General features: G+C 40.9%; 1 protein-coding gene across 3 annotated transcripts in view; it reads right to left on the minus strand.

Annotated features, from left to right (window-relative positions):
• The window catches only part of Ftcdnl1 (formiminotransferase cyclodeaminase N-terminal like), a 39,845-nt gene extending 29,205 nt beyond the window's left edge, over positions 1-10,640 (minus strand). For 2 of the 3 annotated variants that reach the window (XM_042667007.1, XM_042667005.1), the window contains exons 1-4: positions 10,587-10,640; positions 7,962-8,083; positions 3,527-3,622; positions 2,163-2,315 (exon numbers count right to left, since the gene is read on the minus strand). In XM_042667007.1, coding sequence (XP_042522941.1) covers positions 2,163-2,315; positions 3,527-3,622; positions 7,962-8,076 — 364 coding nt within the window. In that variant the 5' untranslated portion in view covers positions 8,077-8,083; positions 10,587-10,640. Of the gene's footprint in view, positions 1-2,162; positions 2,316-3,526; positions 3,623-7,961; positions 8,084-10,477; positions 10,555-10,586 lie in introns of those variants that run through there. The other variant, XM_042667006.1, reaches the window with a different exon arrangement.
• Positions 10,641-13,261: the final 2,621 nt, after the last annotated feature.

Raw genomic sequence — 13,261 nt, forward strand, 5'->3', positions numbered from 1 at the left:
TTGAACCCCAGTACCAGAACAGATAACAACAACAAAATGCATCCCTTAAGATGTAAGACTACAGTTGAACCAAAAAGTGGTAGAATTTTTGCATGAAAAGCATATATGAATTACATATGTCAATATTAACTATTTTTTGGTTTGTTATGGGGCTTGAACTCAGTGCTGAGGCACCGTTCCTGAGCTCTTTTTGCTTAAGGCTAGTGCCCTATCACTTTCAGCCACAGCTCCACTTTCTCTGTTTTTGAGTGGTTAACTGGAGATAAGAATCTCACAGGGACTTTTCTGCCCAGGCTGGCTTCAAACTGGGACATTCAGATCTTAACCTCTTGAGGAGCTAGGATTACAGGTGTAAGCCACCAGCACCTGGCTTTAATTATGTTTTTATGTTACCAGCATGTCCTACATTGCCTTTTGTCCCCAAAAAAGTTAACTAAATTGTTTGAAAGTCGTATTCCCTGGAAATGAGTTACTCTGGTGAAAAACATCTCTTTACTGTTCTGAAAACAGTGGTATCTTAGGATGTGAATACTTCTGCCTCATAAGAATGCCTGAGCATGCTGTTACCAAAAAAAAAATCTTTAAAAAATTTGGATGATATTAGATGAACAGCTGTGTAGGAAAGGGAATGTAAAAATAAAAACTGCATGTTGAAGCATCAAAATAGTAACCGTGTACAGTATATGGCTGTTTTTAATCAGATGAAGATTGAAGCTATTACATTTCAAATCAAATGTTATAAATTAGCTCAAGAATGCAGCTGAGCTCTCATTTAATTAGAAATGTCCATGTTTAAATCATGAGGTACAGTAGCTGCCAATGAAGCAAAAGGGCACAGGAAGGGAGAAATGCTGTGTGTTGGCCCTCCGGTTCTCAGCCGTCTCCTGCACAGAAGGAACATCTGGAGTGGACTAGTCCTGGATGTAAAGAACTTCATGTACTAGCTAATTTGAGAGTTAATGTAATTGTCCATAATTGTTTTGAGGACAATTAAAATCATTATTCTGGTCTGCATAGTTCTAAACCCTTTGTGTGTGTGTGTGTGTGTGTGTGTGTGTGTGTGTGTGTGTGTGTGTGTGTGAAATGTATTTTCCTCTGTGCTGAATTTTGTGTGTGTGTGTGAGAAATGTATTTTCCTCTGTGCTGAATTTTGTGTGGTGTGTGTGTGTGTGTGTGTGTGTGTGTGTGTAATGTATTTTCCTCTGTGCTGAATTTTAACTCTTGCTTGAATCAAAAGTAAAGCAAATTTTGGGCCAAAATGTCCTTGGTCAAATAACCTACAGCTGTCAGGTCACATTAAAAGGCAGCACAACCAGGAAGGTTACTCCTTTGGAAACAAGGCTGATTTCCTATTTCTGCTGCTTGGTTGGAGCTGAGCTAAAGCCCAAATCTATATCCCAAATGTTGGATAATGCACTATTAAAGAAAAATGAGGCAACATCATAGAGGGATTTTTGAGGTCATATGGAGAGGAATGTAATTACACTTAGGCAAGCTTTTCCCCAAAGGTTATGAGCCTCTCCATCTTATAATTAGCCATGGTACAGCTAGATGGTCCAGGCAAAAGGTCTTTCTTTTCTCCCAATTTGCCTAATTCAAAAACACCTCAAGTGACGTGGTTCAAGTTTTCCAAATTAAACATACCCTTGGGGTTGAAACCATACATGTGACAGATCAGCTCTAAAGAAAATCTTTGATTTGTGCATAGAGGGGTGGGGGTGGGGGAGAAAAAAGGCAGAGGAGAAAGGGGATGGAGTTAACATTTAAGTGGTTTCTCAACCTCATCATTACCCCTGCTCAAGAAAATAGAACACAGATGGCAAAACATGCCATCATTCTGCCCAAAAGAGTCCAAGGAACTCATTAGAAATCACTGTTGTTTCCTCAGGATCTATTTGAATTTTTAAAGGACAAAATTATTAACGATCTTTTTCACACCCCAAAACATTTAGTTAACTATAGTGCCATGGTGTGGCAAGTGAATAGATGTGTCACAAAGGCACAAAGTGCCATTGCAAACTACACACACTTACTATGTATGATACAATTCCTCAAGATCAACCTTTCCCAGAAAGCTGAGGAGGGAGTAGATGGTCACAGGCTGTTTGGGCTGGTAAAAACAAGTTTCCAATAAGAAATAACAACCTTAAACTCTCGCTTACTTCTGGCCAGTGCTCCACACTCTTCTATCCGGACACCGGTGAGAGGGTAGATGGGGATGAGGTCGACTGCACCCAGGCATGGGTGGATCCCTTGTTGAGCCTCCATATCTATAGCTTGGAAGGCTTCCAAGCAAGCAGCCAGAACGGAGCTGCCTAAAATTGTGAAAAACAACCATTAAATTGCAATCATATCTAAAGAAGTTATGGTTTTGTTGTCCCACGAGTTTCTTTTCTTTTGCCATCTGTATAAAAGATTGTTTTCTCATCCAAAATAATGAGAAACAAGAGTCAACATTTCTCCTTACCCCACCTCCCAACAGTCATAAAATTTTACATTTCTTCCAACTTTTTTCTCCCCTAAGTGGGGAGAATTATGCAATGTTTATTGGCCTTAAACTACTTTGTTCCTTAACAATTGTTTATTTTTAATTTTGTCAATTTTCTCCAATTAATCTGATATAATTCCTCACTACCAAAATAGCTTATGAATAATAATGTTAAAATACATGAACACTATTTTTTTGTTTGGCTTTTATCTGGTGGCCGATCAACATTTTTCATTGAACTACTCTGTAGAAATAAATTTTATAAACACCTAGAGTTTTGTGTTATTACTCAGTTTCCATTAGCAGTTTAGAACAACCATTTCCACAACTGAATAAAGGTAGGGTCTATATTTCATGTTATGATTAGCACTCAAGATGGTTGTCCTATGCTTGAGAGGAATTAAAACTCAATGCTTCCATCTCAAAACAAAGCTTTTTTCTGAATAAGAAGTCAATCTTCAAATTCAAAAACAAGTTTATTTAAAAATATTTTGGATCCTTATATAATTTTGGTTTATAAAATTCTGCTTATTCTTCAAATTTGAGTCTTTTGATTTGAAACCTGACATCTCTGTGAGGCATGGAGCCCATTTCATTTCAATCTATGTTCCAACTGAGATTTCAGGCAACCAACACAAATCACAACTGCTTTTACATGTTCAAATTCATGCCAATTTAATGACAAAAGTCAAGGTGGACTTCACAAGTTAAATTCTGAACATGTTTTTCCTGACGATGAAGGACAGGTAATCATTTTGGGCAAAAGAATGTTAGTGTATCTTAGACCCCAAAGTTTAATGACAATAAGTGGGAAATTGGTAATGTTTAAGATGTGTATGCCTTCAGAAAAAAAAATGAAATGCAATTTGGGAGTAGACTACTGAGTGAAGGGGAGTACTCACACTTATAAAATATCAATAGTTAAAGAGCATTGCACTTTATCTAAAACCTATTATTTACCAAAGAAGGGTAGGGTTCAGATAGAGTGTAATAAATCACATAAATTTATGTAATTGCAAAGACAAACTTAACTCTTACCCAGCTTCTCAACAGAAGCCACTATTGTAATAACTGATCTGTTGTAGTCTTGATCAGAAAATATATTGAGCACCGATACTTCAGGATGGTTCAACCCTGTAAAGAAAAATCACAGAAAGGCAAGAATATTTTTCTGTAGTGGAATTTTAATGCTTAATTTCTTCTGGTATAAAATTTAATTCAATATAAGAAATTCCAGAGTGTGAATTTTGCAAATGACACTGTCTCTAAGTCTGAAATTCATAAGTAGTAATTCCTAGAGAATCTTATTATATAACCAGATGGCTCAGTTCAAACACAAGAGTTTGGAATCTGAGACCTTCTCGTGGACTTGCTGAATTTGACACAGTTCTCTTAATTCAGTCTAAGATAGTAGCCCATATTTCAATGATCATCTTGTATTAGTCAAAGCCAGATAAATGATCTCCACAATGAAAAAAATGAAAGAAATTGATGAGTACACAAATATAACTACTAATGTTCATGGATTCAAAGTATTAATATTGTTAAGATGTCCATACTCCATAAAGTAACCCTCAGATTCAGTACGATTCCTATAAAATACCAAAGATATTCTTCAGAGAAGTAAATAAGGCAATTCAAAACTTTGGCATCCCAAAAGATTCCAAATAACCAAAACAATCCTGAATCTAAAGCACAAAGCTAGTGAATACCTGACTTCAAAACATTCTTCAAAACTACAATAAACAAAGCATCATAGTACTCACATAAAAACAAGACCTAGCAACTTTTGAACAGAATAAGGAGCCCAGAATAAGTCTATACACTCTTTCACAAAAGCATTAAAAACATGTCCTAGAAGAAGTTTGATGTCTTCACGAAATGATGCTGAAGAAATAGGTACCATTACGTAGCAAGTGAACCACTGTAACTTACCACATACAAAAATGGGTCAAAGAGTTGTTCCTACTTAAAAAATAGGAAATTTCACATCAGAAAAATTAGTATGGGCAAATGTTATTTTGGATAAGATCCCTAAATCATAAGGTATAAAGGTAAAAATAGGCAAGTGGGATTCTATCAAACCAAAAAGCTTCTGCTAAGTAGAGAAAGCTATCAACAGAGGGAAAACTTACAGAATGGAGGACAATATTTGTAATTTACACATCTGACAGAGGCTTAAAAATCTCAAATATCTAACTAATAAAAAGCTATTCAATAATTTGATTTTGAAACAAAAAATAAACCAGAATAAGAAAGACAAGTATCATATTTAAACAAAACAAACCAACCTCTCTCCTCTCTACCAAATGTAGGAAAATGGTAACAGGAAAAAGGTCAGCAGGAAGGAAGTGGGACAATTACAAGTAGGGAGTGGGAAGGGGTGGGAAAAATTCAAAGTACATTATACCTACTATGAAAAGTGATAGCAAAAACTACTCTTTTGCATAATTAGTATGCTCTAATTAAACACAGAACAATCACATAAGAATAGAAAAAGTGTCACTCCAAATTTTATAGCCTTATCAATCTCATCTCCTATCAATCAACTAATAAAAAGAGCCTTATTAATATTTCCTTACAGAAAACCAGAAATCAAATTGCCTGGGTCAAGATCTGAACTCTGCATAGCAGAGGTTTCTGATGCTTGCACCTGTGCATTAGAAATGTTAGACTCCACATCTCCCTTTTGGAGACCACGAACAGCCTTCTGATCTTAACAACTTCCAGCTTTGGTGGCTTATGACTCACTTGAATTTGTAACCAGGAAGAGAATGCCGCCTTCCTTGTTATGGCAGGCATATATAAACCCAAAGTTATTTTTGAAGTTTACAAGTCTAGTCCTACCTCAACAGCCCCCTTCAAGCCTACAAAGCAAATTCAGAGTGAAAGACAAATGTTTTCAGGCAATAATTAAACCTTTAACTAAGCTATTATATCTTACTGACTGCCTTGTCCCCTGGCAGCTTAACAACTACTCTTTTCAGAGGAAAAGGAAAAAAGAAGGTACATTTAGGAACTACAGACCTTATGGTGGTCCTACACTATTAATTTTAATAACATGAAAGACAAACATGTCACTCACTCATAGTCAAGTGAACATCCATAAAGCCCTGACCTCATGTAGGTCTCAAATTTATAACTCAGGTTCTGTTACTGAAGTTCTTTACCATATGCTTACATTGCTTAATTAGGAAAAAAAATTAAGTTTATATTCTACTCACTTAAAAATAAATGCCTAGGGCTGGGAAAGTGGCTTAGTGGTAGAGTGCTTGCCTATCATTCATGAAGCCCTGGGTTTGATTCCTCAGTACCACATAAAGAGAAAAAGCTGGAAGTGGTGCTGTAGTTCAAGTGGTAGCATGCTAGCCTTGAGAAAAAGAAGACAGGACAGTGCCCAGGGCCTGAGTTCAAGCCCAGGAGTGGTACAAAAATATAAAATAAAATGAAATAAATGCCTTTGCTGAGACCTGGTGGCTTATGCCTATAATGAATCCTAGCTACTCTTGAGGCTGAGATCTGAAGATTGAGATTCAAAGCCAGGAAGGTAAGTCCATGAGACTCTTATCTCAATTAACCACCAAAAAGCCAGAATTAGAGCTGTGGCTCAGGTGGTAGGGCACTAGCCTTGAGCAAGAAAAGCTCAGGGATAGCACGTAGGCCCTGAGTTCAAGCTCTGCAAGTGGCACAAAAAAATTAATTAATGCCTTTCAATTATTTGCAAAGTAATAGGTTCACTTTCTTAACAAATGAAATCCTTCCCAGAATTTTTAAAACTAGAGAAGATAAAGCAAAAACAAGAACAGAAAGCCTATTTTATCTAGTTTTTCAATGTACTCTATCTCCTGCAAGAAAAAGATGTGATTTGTTTTTTGTCTTTTAAATCTGAAGCTGAAAAGCTTTTTCTCTCAGTTTCATATGATTCAATTGAATGAAACACTCTCTACTGCAATTTCTTAAGCATGCATATAGAAAAATAAAATGAGGGTTGGCGGGAGGAGCTGTCAGGATGAATCTCTGTGGAAGTAAATTGTTTGGAATTTGTAATGGAGTATAATAGCTATAATGCCATTTGAGTGGCTGCTAATAAGCTGATAAAAAACCTGTGAGTTTAACCCAGTGTCCATCAGTGTGTGCCTTCCACACGTGTCTGCACATTGACTCAACCGCAGACATAGGTAACCAAATCCCACTGGATGAACTGTTATTGACAATGAGAAGCCCAAACTAGGGGGGGGGGGGAGTGCTGTACACTGACACCAAAGGTTTGTTTTTTTTACTCAGCAATTACCAAGAATCTTCAGCTCTTCAAAGTTACAAGGACACTAACATAAATATGTTCCTAGTTAGAGATGAAATGAAGGTGCCAGTGGCTCATGCCTGTAATTCTACCTGCTCCAGAGGCTGCAATCTGAGGGTCACAGTTCCAAGCCAGTCTAGGCAAGAAAGTCTGTGAGACCCTTTTCTCCAATTAAGTAGCAAAAAGCCAGAAGTGGAGCTATGGCTTAAGTGGTAGAGCACTAGCCTTGAGCTAGTGCTCGAGCCCAAGAACAGAGGTCAAGTTCCAAAACCAGTGCAAGCACGTTCTCTCTCTCTCTCTCTCACTCTCTCTCCCCCCTCCCTTTTTCTCTCCCTCCTTTCTCCCTTCCCTCTATCTCATACTAAGAGCAATCAGAAGTAAAAATGTACCATCCCAAACACTTTAAGGTTGTAATCCTAATGCTCACCTGTTGTCAAAAAGCTATTGACTCAATAGGAAATCATTTCTATGTAAACAATTTCAAGACTGCAAATACTGTGTGTGCTTCCATGCGTATGCATGTGTGTTTAAGTAAAAACAAATGGTACCTAAACAAAGTAATGTTTTTTGAAGGATGTAAGAGTGGAATAGCTTCTCTCCCTAATATTTGCCAAGGTAGGAAGGAGGCTTGAGTTCCAGCCTCTGTCATTGAATTGCTGAGTGCTTACGTACAGCACTTGAATACAATTTACCTGGCCATCTTTATACAGAGAAACACGGAGTAGAAGTAATACTACTGTCATAATAGCTGGCAGGAGTATTTTAAAATAAAAGTGATTGGTATTTGGCAAGTTTATTTTTCATTTAATCTGCTGAATTAAAAGCATATTTCACTATTATTTTATTCTATTAACGGTTGAATAAATGGCCCACAAAAGAAAACATTAAACTTTTATGTAAATATGTCTATTCAAGGAGCCTGCCAATAGTCTGAACAGTCCACATCTCAGAGACTCACGGGCAAATGTGAAGAACTGCTCTGCTGAGCCAATGTAGGCCCTTGCATAGAGCACATGTGAACATCTGAAGAAGTGATCCATCACAGCATCTTTTTGTCAGTCTCTGCAGAGGAAACAGCTCAAGGTAATCTAGGGGGAAGCATTCTATACATAGCATGCAGAGAGTGCAAAAATTACTGTCTCATCACAACACTGCATTGTCTGTTGTTACTACCATTTTTGTCAAGAAGAGCCGCTTTTGCTATGTTCTCAACAATGTGTTTTCTTCTGCCTTCGGAAACATTTAGTAAGCAGCCAGCCAAACGGAGCCCCAGTCTGGAGGAAGACATGGTTTTTCTAGAATACAAGAAAAATGATTCTTTCATTCTCTGTATTTTATTGCTATGGTCACATTCATTAACCCACAAAAATCCAAAATTTCTGGACCCAATGTGACTACTTTACTATTTTGTTCCTAGAGAATGTTTATTGAAATCATCCTCAAGAATGACTCAAATAGATTAGCATGGAAAAGTGGTAATGTACATTTGGACACATGAACACAGGAACAACCCTACAAAACACCTTGCAAGTTATTCAACATGCACTGTCATGTATGTGAATTACACCATTAAATATGTTATTCCACTTAAGCATGTTCTTCGTTAAATATCTGTTTTTCCAGGTCTGTACTGTGTAAAAAATATGCATAGTCCTTTTGTTAGATTTCTTGGGGAAAGTCTGGAAGAAAAATGAGACAGACTATTTGAAATGCTGATTTTTATTTTTAAAAAAGTATTCTTGTAGATGCCGGGCACCAGTGGCTCACGCCTGTAATCCTACTACTCAGGAGGCTGAGATCTGAGGATCATGGTTCTAAGCCAGCCTGGGCAGGAAAAGTCCATGCATGAGACTCTTATCTCCAATAAATCACTCAGAAAATTGGAAGTGGGGCTGTGGCTCAAGTGGTAGAGCGCTAGCCTTGAGCTGAAGAGCTGAGAGACAGCTCCCAGGCCCAGAGTTCAAACCCTACAACCAACCAAAAAGAAAATTATTCAAATTATTCTTGTAGAAACAAAAATAGAAAGGAAGGAAGGAGAGAAAAAAGAAAAGAATGAAAAATGAAACAAAGGAAAGAAAAAGGAAAAAAAAAAAAAGGAAGGAAGGACTGGACACTGGTGGCCCATACCTGTAATCCTAGCTACTTGGGAGGCTGAGATCTGAGGATCATGGTTCAAAGCCAGCCCAGGCACAAAAGTCTGTGCAACTCTTATCTCCAATGAACCACCAGAAAACCGGAAGTGGCGCTGTAGCTCAAGTGGTAGCGCCCTAGCCTTTAGCTGAAGAGCTGAGGGACAGCACCCAAGCCAAAGAGTTCAAGCTTCACGACCGACCAAAAAAAAAAAAAAAAAAAAACAAAACGAAGGAAGGAAGGAAGGAAGGAAGGAAGGAAGGAAGGGAGGGAGGGAGGGAGACACGGTAACAGGCTGCCCAGGCACATAGTGCCTGGCACTATACAATAAAGCCTGCTGGATCTTTTTAAATGATAACTAAATTTGTTCGACAGAGCTCCACCTTCTACTTTTGATCTCCAAAGTTTCTGAATCAGTTTTAAATCACTTCACAGGACTATGCCCTGAACTGAAAGACGACACATATTTTTCTAGATGTTATTCAATAAGGCCAAAAATGTGATTGTTTTATCTAAAATGAATTAACTCCACAAGTTTTGGAAGTTGCCTTTTATTTTGTAGAATGACATTTGTCAACCCATCTTTCTATACATCAAATGTCATTATTATCCAAAGGAATTAAAACATACAGACATTCTACTTCTCAAAACCAGGAAGCCATAATGTTAGCCTCTGGAATATCATAACCAAAAATGAAAGTAGCTTCATAAATTCATTCATTCAATGAACATTTGATAAGGTTCATCTCTGTCTGGAAACGTTTTCCATATGGAGGATACTGTAGTGAACTGGACTCCAACTGTGAGACAAACTTAAAAATTGAAGCTAAATTGGCTTTGGTGCAAATCATGATGCTCTGGACAAATAAATCCATCCCTTCTGTTCAAAGCTTCGCTGATAGAACTATCAGCGTTTTCTATGCAGGATTTTCTAACATGGCCCTCATCTCATCATTGAAAACCCCTAAAAGAAAATGTGGTCATTAGGTTTTTCTGGACATTACTAACGTGGTCGTAATAAAGCAGCCCAGACCTCTCTCTTTTCTATGTAAACAAGGAAAAATCACTCTACACAAGGGGTGTGGGCGTCTTCTGGTTTTCATTTGTTTGCAGTGTGTTTATGTCGCTTAATTGTCTCATCAGGCACTTTCCCAACATAATTATGCTTTTTAACAAATGGTGTTTATGGCAACCCCTAACAGTGCAAAAGAAAGGATTAGTTTCCTCCTCTCATTCCACATTTGATTCCCTGTGGACAGCTAAATCACACAAAGATGGTGCTAGCAACAATCTACCTTCCCAGCGAAAGCTGACCCAGAGACGGCTCGCTTCCCCCCCCAAAGTGACCCAGCGCAAGCGCACCACCACTCTTGGTTTGGGACCGGGAGGCCCGGCGGAACTCGGCCTTTCAGCCACCCTCCAGTGCCTTGGGGGGGGCGGGGCAGATCAACAGGTCAAGGGCCAAGGGGCGCCCCTCCCCGCCCCGCTCCGCGTCGCCGCTCCCGAGAAGCACCCCGCACACCCAGGACCGGAGCCCGGAGGCCCACGCGCTCTCCCACCTGCCGGACGACAAGCCACCTGGACAGAAGGGTCACCCACCCCGGTGACCCCGCGCCCCCAGCGGACACCGCCCGGCTTCCCCTGCCCCGCGTTCCCGGCACCACCGACCTGAGCGCCCAGGACCCGCGGGGACCTGGCCGCCCAGCGGGCCTCACCGCGCGTGCCCCGTGCGCCGATTTCCTCCCCCCCCCCCGCCCCCCCCCCGCCCCCCCCCCCCCGCCCCCCCCCACGACGCCCTGCGGCGGCGGCTCCGCCTCCCTTGCGCCCAAGGCAGGGCACGCCCCGCCCAGTCCACCTGACGTGCCCCGCCCCGCCTGCCAGGCCCCGCCCCGCCCGCAGCGCCCCGCCCACCCCACTTGTCAAGCCTCCTCCCCGCCTCACCTGCCGAGCTCCGCCCTGCCCTACCTACCGAGCTCGGCGCGCCGCCCGCGCCCCCCCCCCCCCGCCCCCATTCCCCTCCCTCCACCCCGCCGTCCAAGACCCTTGCGTCCCCCGGAGCATCGGAGCATCCTAGCGCTCTGTCGCGGAATTCTGCATGTAATCTGCGTGCTTTTTAAAGCAAGCATTGGCACGTGAGGATGAGGGCTTCACCCAGGGGTCCTGCACCAGCAGGGGGCTCCTCTCCGCTTCCACACACAGACACACAGAGACACACAGGCACACACCACCTTCCTTCTCTCCGGAGAAATACCGTCCTGAACGCCCAGCCCAGGCTAAATCGATTCCCGGACCGGAGCATCACTTGCGCACCCACACCCTAAACCAGTAGGATCAATGTTTACCAATCCCCCCCCCCCCCCCCCACCCCCGGCCTCCCTCCCAGGCCAGTCAATCCGGACAAGGCATTTCTCTTTCAAAGAGGAAAAAAAGAAAATTCAGGATTTGGCTTTGGTTGTTGTTGGCTTTATTTTTTTTTTAAGGATTAAATGTCACCATTCTGATGCAGTTTCTCTTCTTGAAGGGAAATGATCACTAAATAACTACTTTGACGGGATAAATTAATTTCTAAATCTATTTTTTAAATTTTCTAATTATAATTTTTGAACACAGACTTGAGGAAATTAACATTTATGTGGACATTTGGTTTCTAGCCTAATGTGGCATAAAAATAAGTAACATAATGAGTGTTAAAAAAAATCAGGTTCATGATGCTTCTCACATCATCATCATTGTACTTAGATGTCACAACAGTATTATGTGCGATTATGTCAGACCCAGCCTTCTCCATCTCGGAGTGCTGGCAGGTAGGAGGGTTGTTGGCAAGAGGAGGGGTGTTAACCTCAGGATCCTGGATCCATTCCAATGCTGGTAATTACATTCTGCCAGCCAAAATTCATCCCATAATTTTAATTGGATAAATCCTTTCTGGCCTAAGTTACTGCTATGCCTGTCAAACTGTTGCCACGTTTCACCCCAGAGGTGTCTGTGTTTTAGTTGCAAGAATCAGTCCCTTTGAGGTTGGCTTATCAGTGTAAACCCTCAAAGTGCTTTGGGATCCTATGGAATTAAATGTATATTTATATGTATTTTTATACTGAATCCACAAAAATACAAGAAATAAGACATATACCCATGTTAACGCCTAAAGATCAATATCCATGTAATGTCAGAATTTACTAGGAAATTCTGAGGGTGGTTTTAGCCAGATTTTGGTCCATCACTTACTTCATCTTTCCTCGAGAGCTTTGTTCTCAATAGCGTTAGCTGGTATTTTTCCCAAAAAATATCCTTCCAGGGTAGGAGAAAGAACTGATGCCACTGCATTTCACCTTGGCAAACAATGGTCTGATGAGCTTACTTGGAAGAAGTAGACAGCATGGCAACGTGACGTGTGGTCCTCTCATGTCTGTCCACACAAAACATTGTGACAGCGAGAGGCTTCCTCGACTGGCCCTAGCAACTGCCAAGAGGAAAGCTGTTTCCCAAATCTCTGAACTCTCTCCCCTGAGGATTTCTGTCTTACAGAGCAATTTGTGTGTTATATAACATTCTGTAAGCACCGCTCAACACCTTACTCACTTCAAACACAAAAGAACCTAGAGGCCCTGCTAGGCCCATGCCTGTAATCCTTGATACTCAGAAGGCTGAGATCTGAGGATTGCAGTTTGAAGTCCATGACACTCATCTCCAACTAACCACCAAAAAGCCATAGAGCGCAAGGCCTTGAGCACAAAAGCTCAGGGACAGTACCTAGGCCTTCAGTTCCAGCAGCCCCATAACCAGAACACACACACACACACACACACACACACACACACACACACACACACACACACACACACACACACACACAAGGTTGGGAGGGTGGGAGCAGGACCCCTATGTGTGTTTGGGAAAGGCAAAGGACAGATACAAATAAGTAAGACAAAAAAAATTGCATTTAAAATTGAATGTGTTGGTTTATTGTCTTCAATAATGGAAAGCTACCTGGTGATTCTACATGTAATCCTGCCCATTTCTTTATTTACAAGAGCTTTGTCACTTTATAACCAAACCTCATTTTTGTTTTTCTTTTATAAGTTAGAATTCTTTGGAGGGACAGTTGTAGTTTTTGTGTTAATGAAGTATTTAAACTCGGTTCTCTTGTTCAGTCCACTTTCGGAACATTAGAACTGTTTGTTCATTATGCTTCCATTCCAGAAACCAGTAAGCACTAGAACAGAGAACAGCTCAAACTCCTAAGCATCGCTGGGGATGTAGCTCAGTGGTAGAGCACTTGGCTTGCATGCCTGAGACTCTGGGTTTGGCCCTTAGCACAGAAACAGACAAGTTCCTCCAAGGAC

The sequence above is a fragment of the Dipodomys spectabilis genome, unplaced genomic scaffold, assembly GCF_019054845.1.
Source record: "Dipodomys spectabilis isolate Male_0828 unplaced genomic scaffold, ASM1905484v1 ptg000373l, whole genome shotgun sequence".
Taxonomy (NCBI): domain Eukaryota; kingdom Metazoa; phylum Chordata; class Mammalia; order Rodentia; family Heteromyidae; genus Dipodomys; species Dipodomys spectabilis.